Source organism: Rattus norvegicus, chromosome 2, assembly GCF_036323735.1.
Source record: "Rattus norvegicus strain BN/NHsdMcwi chromosome 2, GRCr8, whole genome shotgun sequence".
Taxonomy (NCBI): domain Eukaryota; kingdom Metazoa; phylum Chordata; class Mammalia; order Rodentia; family Muridae; genus Rattus; species Rattus norvegicus.
In genome coordinates this window covers 51,275,363-51,289,428 of record NC_086020.1, presented here as the reverse complement: position 1 = coordinate 51,289,428, position 14,066 = coordinate 51,275,363, and the positions used below count along the sequence as shown (strand labels likewise).

The 14,066-nt window shown below is 37.5% G+C and overlaps 1 protein-coding gene across 1 annotated transcript in view; it reads right to left on the bottom strand.

Moving 5' to 3' along the window:
• The window catches only part of Hcn1 (hyperpolarization-activated cyclic nucleotide-gated potassium channel 1), a 404,097-nt gene that overhangs the window by 343,378 nt on the left and 46,653 nt on the right, over positions 1 to 14,066 (bottom strand). The window contains exon 2 of the mRNA NM_053375.2: positions 3,235 to 3,658. Coding sequence (NP_445827.2) covers positions 3,235 to 3,658 — 424 coding nt within the window. The remainder of the gene's footprint in view (positions 1 to 3,234; positions 3,659 to 14,066) is intronic.

The following is a 14,066-nucleotide window of genomic DNA, read 5'->3' as shown; positions in this document are numbered from 1 at the left end:
AAAACCACAAAAGTAAGAAAAACCCATTTATGCTAATTATGGGAATTTTATACTAATGGAAAGACTATACTAAGGGAAAAATTTCTAGGCTAATTTATTTAAATTTCTTCATACTTTCATATCACCGAGAGAGAAAGAGAGAGAAGGAGAGAGAGAGAAAGAGAGAGAGAGAGAGAGAGAGAGAGAGAGAGAGAGATTTTAAAGAGTTTCAAAGTTTCAAAGAGCTCGGTGTTTACACTGTGAATCATTGACTTAAAAGTGTAACTTCACCCTTTATACATTAATCTCAGGGCATTTTATAAATTGATCATCCCCATCAAACGTTTCCTCTTACACATTTACCTGTGGCACCAATGGACCATATGGAGTAAATTTTAAACTTCCTGCATTCTCATTCATAAGATTTCTCTAATTTATCTGGCTTCAGAACGTCTTGTATTTTAGTTGAACTAATCCAGGCTGTGGGTGGAAAAGAAATGCATCTCCAAAGCTGAACACAGTTCCCTATAGCAGGCAGCTGCTTTCCTTGAGAATGATTCATTTAGAACAGTGGCAGCTTCCAGACTTCACACGCGACTTCCCCAAGCATGCTGAATTTAGCATTAGCCAGCCTGGTACTAAAACACTCAGAGCTCAAAGACATGTGGGTGAACTCTTATCTTCCTCTACAGTCTTAATCCAAAAGCTCATACAGATACTTCTGATGATTAATTTGTATTTCTACTTGTAAATGCATCCTGATGGCATTTGTAAAAGTCATGTGGAGATGCGCCAATTGGGAGCCATTCAAGGTTTTTGCTTGTTTGGTTTTTTGGTTTTGGGGTGGGTGTGTGTGTGTGTGTGTGTGTGTGTGTGTGTGTGTGTGTGTGTGTGTGTGAGAGAGAGAGAGACAGAGACAGAGACAGAGAGACAGAGAGACAAAGACAGAAACACAGAGACAGAGATTGTTTTTTAAATTGTGTAGGTAGAATAAATGAATTTATAACAAATTCTGTAGTGTGACTCCATTTCTTAGTCTTCAATAAGAATATATCCAGCAGTCATTAATCATTCATGATATATATTATTATATGAGCATATCATATAACCAGGAAAACATTCTTCAGCTAAATGGGCTTCTGATTCATTTATTACCAAGGTCATTTATTTATAAGAAAGATCTTGCCAACTCACAACGCTGCCCTGAATGTGTGTGGTTAGCAAATCTCTCTAAGTGCATATTAAATTGCATTTCACAATAATGATGTCAGACAGCTGATGTTTCTGAATGATATCACGGGCACCTTTAAAATCCTGTCATGCTGAACAGATCTAGGTGCTGGTGACCATGCCAGGAACAGAAAATATCGGTGTTAAAGAGCGTCCTCTCTGACCACATGCTCTGTCACTTTATCTGATTGGATACCATCTGTTCGTCCTGCTGCCATTCTCTGGGATAACTGGGTTAAAGCCGAAAGCCATTAAAAATAGTCACACTGTCTCCTGTATTTTTAATTGGCTGGGCAGCTCTATCCATGACTTTTCTCTCACAGACTATTCATCAAAATATTATTGTGGCCTTGCTTTAAGAGTTACTGTTTAGTTCTACGACGTTGCAGTGAGCACATTCACAACTAAGAAAAGCTCCATTTAGCTCCTTTAAACAAGCTGTAAAGCAGTGAGCTTCATGGGTACAAAAGCACAAGCAACAGTGACAACTGTACAGTTTTGCAGGCTAAGAACATGACTCTGGAGTCAGATTGCCAAAGCAGGAAAGGCAACTCCACCTCTTTCCAGTTTCTTAAACCTGGCAAGGAACCATAGTGTGTTTAACTGTCATCATCTGGTAACAACAATGGACTCTCTTGTCGGGTTGTAGAGAAGATTCAGGGAGCTAATTTGTACAAAGGATCAAAAACGACTGGTCAAATTAATACAAGCCCCCCAATAAATATTGGGGGTGTTACCAAGAATCATCTTGGATTGGTATTTTCAGATTCGTTGCAAAGGTTTTGAGAAGTGAATGTTAAATTTCGTTTCTACATGCACACTCTATATAGAAATGTTACAAGTGCATCCATTTCATTTTTAATATATTCCAACAAGAATAATCCATGTTATTGCTTTCGTCAATGTAGTGTGCAGGGTTTTATTACTGTGTGTCACTTCCTAAAATCCTGTGATCCAAAATGTCATTGACAAGCATCCACAAAAACATTGCTACAGCTGCCCAGAAAGCAAACAAGCCTTCCACATTATGACTTCTTTAAAAATACAAACCAGCATTTCTATAGAAGTAAACCAATAATCTAGAGTCATGGTAGTGCTTTCATTAGTGTTCCATTGGGCACTCTGGAGGTCTTTTGACTTTCATTCTTATGCAGACAACTAAATCCAGTTTATAATTGATACAAAGGGCTGTGCTTATGACCAAAAAAAAAAAGTCAAAATAAAAAAAAAGAAAGAAAGAAAAGGAAAAGGTTAATATACTAGCTGTGGAAAGAGGTACTCATTTGCTTGATGGTGGTATATTTAACTCGGGCCTTTGGAAACTTGAGTTGGCAGGGATCCTTCACCATTCCACCCACTGTCTAAGAACAGCAGATGCCCTATTCAGCGGCAAGGAGATCTGACTGGCTAGAATCACTGGATTGATTCCTTTGTGTTTTCTGTGTAATTATTTCCTTCCTACATATTCTGGGTTTTCACTATTGTGAAATGAACTAATTGGGAGAAAATATAATAACAGTAGGAAGACAAAACTATGAGTAATTCAAGTATGCTAAAGTCAAATCTGAATTTATAAAATGTAGAGATAAGCAAGAGGACGATGTATTTTCCTCAAAGTTAAATTCACTGAAATTCCCATATTGTTAGAAACATGTTCTAGCATCTTTTATAAATGATGATATACTAGATTACCAATCATACCCTATAGATCTTTGTCAAAGATAAATTTGACATATTTTTCTTAAATAGAAAGAATCTTCTAAGTCAGAAGAGAAATCACAGTGACTAGGATGACAATATGTCAGTTAAAGTATATTCACAAAACATATCCAATTGTTAGAATGTTTTATAATTATTCGGTTGGTTCCAATGATTCAGAGACATAAATATCACTTAAATACCAGAATGGAGAACTCTTCAAATTATTGAACTTTTTGCAGTCCATTAGACCTGGCACACTCATACTCAGTCATCGTGAAAAGCCCATGACAGTGTGACTTTAAGAAAGAAAAACATGCAGCTTACCTCTTCCCACTGGTGTATGTATCTAATTAACCTTGAAAGGCGTAATAAACGCAAGAGACTGAGAATTTTTGTAAACCTCACGATCCGAAGTGCTCTGGCGGTCTTGTAAACTTCCGAATCCATTCCTTTCTCTACAATAAGAAAGATATAATCCACCGGGATCGAGGAGATGAAGTCCACCACGAACCAGCTTTTTAAATAATTCATCTTGATTACTTTAGGGTCCAGGATGATTTCAGAGCTGTCTTCGTTGACAGTCCCAGTCCTAAAATTCATGATTAGGTCCAACAGGAAAACTGTATCTGATGCCACATTGAAAATAATCCACGGTGTTGTTGTTTGCTCTGTGAAGAATGTGATTCCAACTGGTATGATGACCAAATTTCCAACCATCATTATAAGCATTATTAAATCCCAATAAAACCTACAATAAATAAGAAGAAGTTGCAGTTTACGATATGGAAAATAATCGCCATTTTCTCTATAGATAACAATTATTAAAGATATATAGAAAAATGTGTAAGTGAACAAGAACCAAACTTTTTTTCAAACATTATTTTTTTCAATGACTGAACATTTATTTGAGAGAAAAAAACAAATGTAGTTTTTTAATAAAAATAAAAGTTAAATGAATACAAGTGTACAAGTTCTGCCTTGAAAACCTTGTCTTTGTTACAACTGTTGAGAGGTACTTTGAAACACTTTGTATGTCAGTTTAGCAATCACAGAAAAGATTAAGGAATAACATATAGAGTATTCTAAGAATTTCATTGATAATATTCTCTAAGAGAACAAATTTAGTCATGTATAGATAAACTTTATTACATAAACCAAATTTTATGTTTGTCTTTGATCCAAATAAAGAAGACTAACTTGGGACTGAGACTGAAAATATTCAGCTTCTTCTAAGTTTGAAACATAAACCAATTTTTTCATTAATTTATTTCTCTATTCACTTTACATCCTGATCACAGCTCCCTCCCTCCTCTACTCCTAATTCCACCCTCAAAAGCCCCTCCTGCATATCTCCTCTCCTCCTTAGGGAAGGGAAAGTTCAACCTTATGCCATTTCATTGAACATCTTTGCAAACTATATTCTACTATCTTCCAAAATAAGTTTTGAGTTTCAGACACTTTTGAACATGGATGTCATTACCACTGCTATTTTGAAAATTTTCTACCCCAGCTTGGAAGTTTAGTCTCAGTGGGTAAGTAGGACGTAAAGTCTTAGAATGACCATGAGAAATGACTGAGGGATTGTATAGGTCATTTTGGAATCTAGGCATGCCTTGAGGGATTATTTATAATAGGTTAATTGAGGTTGAAAAGCACTCCCACTATGATCATCCACTGGACTAGATGCTTGACCTAATGAAAAGGATAAAGGAGACTGAGTATTCATTGTCCTGTGTCCTGGGTGTAGACATAATGTTATCAGCAGCCTCCTGGCCACTATTACTTTCTCACCATACTAGACAATGCCCTCAAACTGTGAACCAATATAAAATCTTTCTCCTTACATTGTTCTTGTTGTTATATTTTTATCTAGCAACGGAGAAGGTAAATAATAATCAATCAACCTTAAAGTTTGAAGACAAATCGGAGCTTTATTTCAAGTGTACAAAGCTTATATTAATGAGAAATTAATATAATGTTATTTCTATAAAGGTTCTCTTAGTCCACTGGCACCACAATTAACTCATTTAATAATAGACTATTTATAGATGTTACGGATATATATAGTTATTAAAAAATAACTGGTCAGCTAGCACAACTATATAATCACAAAACAATCTCTAAGAACAAGCTGCTGTTTTCTAATGGTAGGCATTTTCTTATGGCAATTTTATCGTATTAATAACATTAACTTTTATGGTTGGCAGACACTTCAGTTAACCAAGATAATTTGTTTTGCATTTGTGCTGATTAGTTTTCTTGTAATTGGGAAGAGGAATCCTCAACTAAGAAAATGCGTTCATCACAATGGCCTGTAGGCAAGTATGTGGGGAATTTTCTTGATTAATGATGGATAAGTGAGGGCCAATCAAACCTTGGGTAGTGCAGTCCCTGGATAGATGATCCTGGGTTTCATAAGAAACCAAGCTGAGTAAGGCATGGAAAACAAGCCAGAAACCATATTTCCTCCATAGTTCTACTTTACTTCCTGATAAGAGTTCTAGTCCTGATTTTCCCTCAGGATGGACTATAAGCTTCAAGGTGAAATAAACGATTGCATCCATGAGTTGTTTGGGGCCAGTGTTTTATCACAGTGATAGAAAGTAGAACAGAAATTGTTCCCAGAGAATGGACAAGTATTGTGATAGACCTTACCATGTTGTTTTTGGGAGGACTGTGGAAATGTTTGAAGCTTCGGGCTTGAAAACCATTGATTTTTCACTGTTTAATTTGCTATTTAATGGGAGCATGAAAGATAGGTATGCAAAGACAAAGGCTAGTAATGAAAGCCTAGATATTGAAGATTCCTAGGGATGTTTCAGAATCCCTCAAAGACTATTTGGAGCTATTCATGTGATACTAAGAATTAAGATGTTTTCATTTCTGGTTAGCTTAGGCTAAAGAATCAGGTGTAATTGCTACCAAACTAGATAAGATGGATGAAGCTAAGAAGTGTAAACTGACAAGAACCGGATGTAGAACTCTCCTGAGAGACACAGCCAGAATACAGCAAATACATAGGCAAATGCCAGCAGCAAACCACTGAACTGAGAACGGGACCCCCGTTGAAGGCATCAGAGAAAGGACTGAAAGAGCTTGAAGTGGCTCGAGACCTGATATGAACAACAATGCCAACCAACCAGAGCTTCCAGGGACTAAGCCACTACCCAAAGACTATACATGGTCTGACCCTGGACTCTGACCTCATAGGTAGCAATGAATATCCTAGTAAGAGCACCAGTGGAAGGGGAAGCCCTTGGTCCTGCCAAGACTGAACCCTCAGTGAATGTGATTGTTGGGGGAAGGGCGGTAATGAGGGGAGGATGGGGAGGGGAACACCCATATAGAAGGGGAGGGGGGTAGGGGGATGTTGGCTTGAAAACCGGGAAACATTTGAAATGTAAATAAGGAATACCCAATTTAATAAAAATGGAAAAAAATAAATAAGAACAATTTAAGTAAAATGTTGTGTTACTTGAACAGTAGATGCTGGTTGTCAGAGACTAAAGTTCTACTGTAATTGACAATACACCAGCACCTTCAAAGTGAATTCTTCTAATGAGTGTTTGCTCAGTCAGCACACAACGATGACCCAGGGCAGCCATGGCTTCACCTCAAGATAGCAGCTGAACTCAGTATTGTGTAAGAGTGTTCCATGTGGTAGTGTGTTTGATAGCATGAATGCTGGAGAGTTGGAAGGATGATGGGGAGAAGCTAGGCTTGCCACCGTATGGCAAGGTCCCTGCTAAGACCGAGAGATGCTATTGATGAAGGTACGGCCTCGGCTGCAGTGTAGAACCCAGGACTTTTAACATTCTGGGACTACTGGATGATCAACAGTCATGGTGTCTACTGTGGAACAGAGTTGGTTTGAGCCGACAAGATAAGCTGCATGCATTGTGGGTTAGAGAGCTGGAGCTTCCCAAGCCCTTTGGAACACAGATGATTGCGATTCCAAAATGGCACACACTGAGCTACAGGATTTTCTTTATACTCCTGGATATTGGTTGCACTTTGATTTGATTGCAACTGTGCCTGGATTCCTCCTTGGCATAAGAAAGTACTTAATATGGCTTTTAAAGCTCTTTTATATTGTGATATTAGTATGAGATCTTGGAGGTAAACAAAAATAGGAAAAGTTATAGTTGAATAGTGGTCTGTTTGTGTGTCAAGTTCACAACAAGTCAATTATACAAAGTTGTTTTTTTTTAATCAATGTAGCTAGAGTCATCTGAGAAGAGTACACATTGAGAAAATCCATCCATTCAATTGGCTTGATTCCCGCATGTGCGGCATTTTCTAAATTAATCATAGGTCTTGGAGGGTACCTTTATATTGGCTTTCAGAGGCAGAATCTTTGGAGCTATAATAGATAACTCCAATAGGTAACCAATACCATAGCCAATATGGCACGAAGGCCAATTGATCCTAACATAAAAGTATCCTTTCAAACTTACTTACTAATAGATACTTTGATGTTTTAACACTTGAAATAATTATATGAAAATCACAACCCAATTTCAATATTTATACATAATAAATAATAATTATGTTCATTTGGAATTTAAAAACCTACAAGGACCATGTTTTATTCATTCATTTCCTCTTACAATTAGAATTGCAGGTGTCTTCATTCAAAAATCCCTACCAGCAATTTAATTTGGTGATGGTAAGTTATATGCATAGTATAATCCTCAATTTTCTTATCTGCAAGATTGAGCTACTAAATATATAGGATTTAATAGATGGAAGAGTCTAAATGAACAGATTAGATAGGTCAGAGGAGCAGAAAACCAAGAAATTAGAGCCAGCATTACTGTTCCAACCACTGTACGCTCACTCCTTCTTACTTACCAAAAGAAATTCACTTGTTTAAGGAACAATTTTGAATGTACTGTGAAATATAGGCATTATTTTGCTTATGTCATTGAAATGGATTTGTCTTTTTGAAAAAGGCCTAAATTGTCATTCCTTCTAGTCAATAGAGATGAAAAGAGCTGTCAGTCTTTCAGTATTACAGTAATTATGTCTTCATCTATAACTTTCTATTAGCAACACTGAAGCCATCTTACATCTATCTCAGTATTGACATGAAGGGCCATTAAATCTTTACAATTTCCCTTCAAAGTATAATTGACTCCATTTTATAGGTATAAAAACAGTGTAGAAAGTCAGTATAATGTAACCCAACTTTTATTTAACCTGACTTCATTCTGTAGGTATCTCTAGAAACCACAATCACCCTTTTTGTAGTGTCCTTTTTTTTTATCAGTAATGTTTGTGTTCTTCAAAACTGGTCTCTTGAAAAACTTTTATCCATGGGTTTCTGTAACAGAGTCTTCACTATCCACATTTCTGTTGAGAACACAGTGCTTTCAATCTTTTCGATTGATTTAACTATTTCTCCTGGTGCGTTTTTTGCTCTTTCTACTCTTCACATTTCTTTCCTTTGTCACTTCTGGATTTAAGTTCTTTGGAGTTCAAAATTATATATTTTGCTGCATTAACTTTCTGTTGTAATGTATACAATATCTAAGACAATAAGCAATAAAAAGACATTGATTTGGAATAGAAATATATAGCAGACATTTAAGCAAGTAAGATAAGGAAATGAGCTAATAGAAACAGAATAAGTAAGTAAGTACAATGGAAAACAAAACGACTAGGAATACATTCTTAGATAGCCAGGAAATAAGAGTTTCCTTCCTGATTCCTGATTTGGTGTGCTGTAGAATCAATCTACTTCTATCCCCTCTGCCCCAGAGATTCTAGCTCTATTAGATGCATGATTTAGGGCAAGATACTTAACTGTCATGGATCCTAGTATCCTTTAGTCCACAAAGTTGCTCTGAACAAGGGTTCTATGTAATGCTATATTCAAGTGTAGAGTTCAGAGCATGTTACATAGAGAAGGAGGAGGAGGAGGAGGAGACCAAGACTCTAATAAAATGAGGATTTCTGGGTGTTCTGTTTACCCTGTAACCTCTTTGTTAACCTGAATAAGGCTTCATATATCCACAGAACTCTCTATATGAGTATGACTAGTATGTGTCACTGGCTGCTGAGTGCTCATATTAAATCTTCAACAACTCAAGGAAAAGGATAAAGTACTTCCTTGGAATTTCAGTCAAGGAGGAACGCCCAGTAGGCAAACAATAATACTAGCAAAGAAATAATGTAGATAATAGTTTTACTTAGTATTAGAAATAATAAAACCAATACAAATAAATATAATAGTTTGTGATGTGTTTTTTATTTCAAGAAAATCATCACTAATAATGATAATTTTGGCAAATATTATTTTATAGACAATTTCATTTCTTTTTTTTTTTATTAACTTGAGTATTTCTTATATACATTTCGAGTGTTATTCCCTTTCCCGGTTTCCGGGCAAACAACCCCCTCCCCCCTCCCCTTCCTTATGGGTATTCCCCTCCCAACCCTCCCCCCATTGCCGCCCTCCCCCCATAGACTAGTTCACTGGGGGTTCAGTCTTAGCAGGACCCAGGGCTTCCCCTTCCACTGGTGCTCTTACTAGGATATTCATTGCTACCTATGGGGTCAGAGTCCAGGGTCAGTCCATGTATAGTCTTTAGGTAGTGGCTTAGTCCCTGGAAGCTCTGGTTGCTTGACATTGTTGTACTTTTGGGGTCTCGAGCCCCTTCAAGCTCTTCCAGTTCTTTCTCTGATTCCTTCAACGGGGGACCTATTCTCAGTTCAGTGGTTTGCTGCTGGCATTCGCCTCTATATTTGCTGTATTCTGGCTGTGTCTCTCAGGAGCGATCTACATCCGGCTCCTGTCGGTCTGCACTTCTTTCCTTCATCCATCTTGTCTAATTGGGTGGCTGTATATGTATGGGCCACATGTGGGGCAGGCTCTGAATGGGTGTTCCTTCAGTCTCTGTTTTAATCTTTGCCTCTCCCTTCCCTGCCAAGGGTATTCTTTTTCCTCATTTAAAGAAGGAGTGAAGCATTCACATTTTGATCATCCGTCTTGAGTTTCGTTTGTTCTAGGGATCTGGGGTAATTCAAGCATTTGGGCTAATAGCCACTTATCAATGAGTGCATACCATGTATGTCTTTCTGTGATTGGGTTAGCTCACTCAGGATGATATTTTCCAGTTCCAACTGTTTGCCTACGAATTTCATAAACTCGTTGTTTTTGATAGCTGAGTAATATTCCATTGTGTAGATGTACCACATTTTCTGTATCCATTCCTCTGTTGAAGGGCATCTGGGTTCTTTCCAGCTTCTGGCTATTATAAATAAGGCTGCGATGAACATAGTGGAACACGTGTCTCTTTTATATGTTGAGGCATCTTTTGGGTATATGCCCAAGAGAGGTATAGCTGGATCCTCAAGCAGTTCAATGTCCAATTTTCTGAGGAACCTCCAGACTGATTTCCAGAATGGTTTTACCAGTCTGCAATCCCACCAACAATGGAGGAGTGTTCCTCTTTCTCCACATCCTCGCCAGCATCTGCTGTCACCTGAGTTTTTGATCTTAGCCAATCGCACTGGTGTGAGGTGAAATCTCAGGGTTGTTTTGATTTGCATTTCCCTTATGACTAAAGATGTTGAACATTTCTTTAGGTGTTTCTCAGCCATTCGGCATTCCTCAGCTGTGAATTCTTTGTTTAGCTCTGAACCCCATTTTTTAATAGGGTTATTTGTTTCCCTGCGGTCTAACTTCTTGAGTTCTTTGTATATTTTGGATATAAGGCCTCTATCTGTTGTAGGATTGGTAAAGATCTTTTCCCAATCTGTTGGTTGCCGTTTTGTCCTAACCACAGTGTCCTTTGCCTTACAGAAGCTTTGCAGTTTTATGAGATCCCATTTGTCGATTCTTGATCTTAGAGCATAAGCCATTGGTGTTTTGTTCAGGAAATTTTTTCCAGTGCCCATGTGTTCCAGATGCTTCCCTAGTTTTTCTTCTATTAGTTTGAGTGTGTCTGGTTTGATGTGGAGGTCCTTGATCCACTTGGACTTAAGATTTGTACAGGGTGATAAGCATGGATCGATCTGCATTCTTCTACATGTTGCCCTCCAGTTGAACCAGCACCATTTGCTGAAAATGCTATCTTTTTTCCATTGGATGGTTTTGGCTCCTTTGTCAAAAATCAAGTGACCATAGGTGTGTGGGTTCATTTCTGGGTCTTCAATTCTATTCCATTGGTCTATCTGTCTGTCTCTGTACCAATACCATGCAGTTTTTATCACTATTGCTCTGTAATACTGCTTGAGTTCAGGGATAGTGATTCCCCCTGAAGTCCTTTTATTGTTGAGGATAGCTTTGGCTATCCTGGGTTTTTTGTTATTCCAGATGAATTTGCAAATTGTTCTGTCTAACTCTTTGAAGAATTGGATTGGTATTTTGATGGGGATTGCATTGAATCTGTAGATTGCTTTTGGTAAAATGGCCATTTTTACTATATTAATCCTGCCAATCCATGAGCATGGGAGATCTTTCCATCTTTTGAGGTCTTCTTCAATTTCTTTCCTCAGTGTCTTGAAGTTCTTATTGTACAGATCTTTTACTTGCTTGGTTAAAGTCACACCGAGGTACTTTATATTATTTGGGTCTATTACGAAGGGTGTCGTTTCCCTAATTTCTTTCTCGGTTTGTTTCTCTTTTGTATAGAGGAAGGCAACTGATTTATTTGAGTTAATTTTATACCCAGCCACTTTGCTGAAGTTGTTTATCAGCTTTAGTAGTTCTCTGGTGGAACTTTTGGGATCACTTAAATATACTATCATGTCATCTGCAAATAGTGATATTTTGAACTCTTCTTTTCCGATCTGTATCCCTTTGATCTCCTTTTGTTGTCTGATTGCTCTGGCTAGAATTTCAAGAACTATATTGAATAAGTAGGGAGAGAGTGGGCAGCCTTGTCTAGTCCCTGATTTTAGTGGGATTGCTTCAAGTTTCTCTCCATTTAGTTTAATGTTAGCAACTGGTTTGCTGTATATGGCTTTTACTATGTTTAGGTATGGGCCTTGAATTCCTATTCTTTCCAGGACTTTTATCATGAAGGGGTGTTGAATTTTGTCAAATGCTTTCTCAGCATCTAATGAAATGATCATGTGGTTCTGTTCTTTCAGTTTGTTTATATAATGGATCACGTTGATGGTTTTCCGTATATTAAACCATCCCTGCATGCCTGGGATGAAGCCTACTTGATCATGGTGGATGATTGTTTTGATGTGCTCTTGAATTCGGTTTGCCAGAATTTTATTGAGTATTTTTGCGTCGATATTCATAAGGGAAATTGGTCTGAAGTTCTCTTTCTTTGTTGTGTCTTTGTGTGGTTTAGGTATAAGAGTAATTGTGGCTTTGTAGAAGGAATTCGGTAGGGCTCCATCTGTTTCAATTTTGTGGAATAGTTTGGATAATATTGGTATGAGGTCTTCTATGAAGGTTTGATAGAATTCTGCACTAAACCCGTCTGGACCTGGGCTCTTTTTGGTTCGGAGACCTTTAATGACTGCTTCTATTTCCTTAGGAGTTATGGGGTTGTTTAACTGGTTTATCTGTTCCTGATTTAACTTCGATACCTGGTATCTGTCTAGGAAATTGTCCATTTCCTGAAGATTTTCAAGTTTTGTTGAATATAGGTTTTTATAGTAAGATCTGATGATTTTTTGAATTTCCTCTGAATCTGTAGTTATGTCTCCCTTTTCATTTCTGATTTTGTTAATTTGGACGCACTCTCTGTGTCCTCTCGTTCGTCTGGCTAAGGGTTTATCTATCTTGTTGATTTTCTCAAAGAACCAACTTTTGGTTCTGTTGATTCTTTCTATGGTCCTTTTTGTTTCTACTTGGTTGATTTCAGCTCTGAGTTTGATTATTTCCTGCCTTCTACTCCTCCTGGGTGTATTTGCTTCTTTTTGTTCTAGAGCTTTTAGGTGTGCTGTCAAGCTGCTGACATATGCTCTTTCCTGTTTCTTTCTGCAGACACTCAGCACTATGAGTTTTCCACTTAGCACAGCTTTCATTGTGTCCCATAAGTTTGGGTATGTTGTACCTTCATTTTCATTAAATTCTAAAAAGTTTTTAATTTCTTTCTTTATTTCTTCCTTGACCAGGTTATCATTGAGTAGAGCATTGTTCAATTTCCAAGTATATGTGGGCATTCTTCCTTGATTGTTATTGAAGACCAGTTTTAGGCCGTGGTGGTCCGATAGCACGCATGGGATTATTTCTATCTTTCTGTACCTGTTGAGGCCCGTTTTTTGACCAATTATATGGTCAATTTTGGAGAAAGTACCATGAGGAGCTGAGAAGAAGGTATATCCTTTTGCTTTAGGATAGAATATTCTATAAATATCCGTTAAGTCCATATGGCTCATGACTTCTCTTAGTCTGTCTACATCTCTGTTTAATTTCTGTTTCCATGATCTGTCCATTGATGAGAGTAGGGTGTTGAAATCTCCCACTATTATTGTGTGAGGTGCAATGTGTGTTTTGAGCTTTAGTAAGGTTTCTTTTACATATGTAGGTGCCCTTGTATTTGGGGCATAGATATTTAGGATTGAGAGTTCATCTTGGTGGATTTTTCCTTTGATGAATATGAAGTGTCCTTCCTTATCTTTTTTGATGACTTTTAGTTGAAAATTGATTTTATTTGATATTAGAATGGCTACTCCAGCTTGCTTCTTCTGACCATTTGCTTGGAAAATTTTTTTCCAGCCTTTCACTCTGAGGTAATGTCTGTCTTTGTCTCTGAGGTGTGTTTCCTGTAGGCAGCAGAATGCAGGGTCCTCGTTGCATATCCAGTTTGTTAATCTATGTCTTTTTATTGGGGAGTTGAGGCCATTGATGTTGAGAGATATTAAGGAATAGTGATTATTGCTTCCCGTTATATTCATATTTGGATGTGAGGTTATGTTTGTGTGCTTTCATTCTCTTTGTTTTGTTGCCAAGACGATTAGTTTCTTGCTTCTTCTAGGGTATAGCTTGCCTCCTTATGTTCGGCTTTACCATTTATTATCCTTTGTAGTGCTGGATTTGTAGAAAGATATTGTGTAAATTTGGTTTTGTCATGGAATATCTTGGTTTCTCCATCAATGTTAATTGAGAGTTTTGCTGGATACAGTAACCTGGGCTGGCATTTGTGTTCTCTTAGGGTCTGTATGACATCAGTCCAGGATCTTCT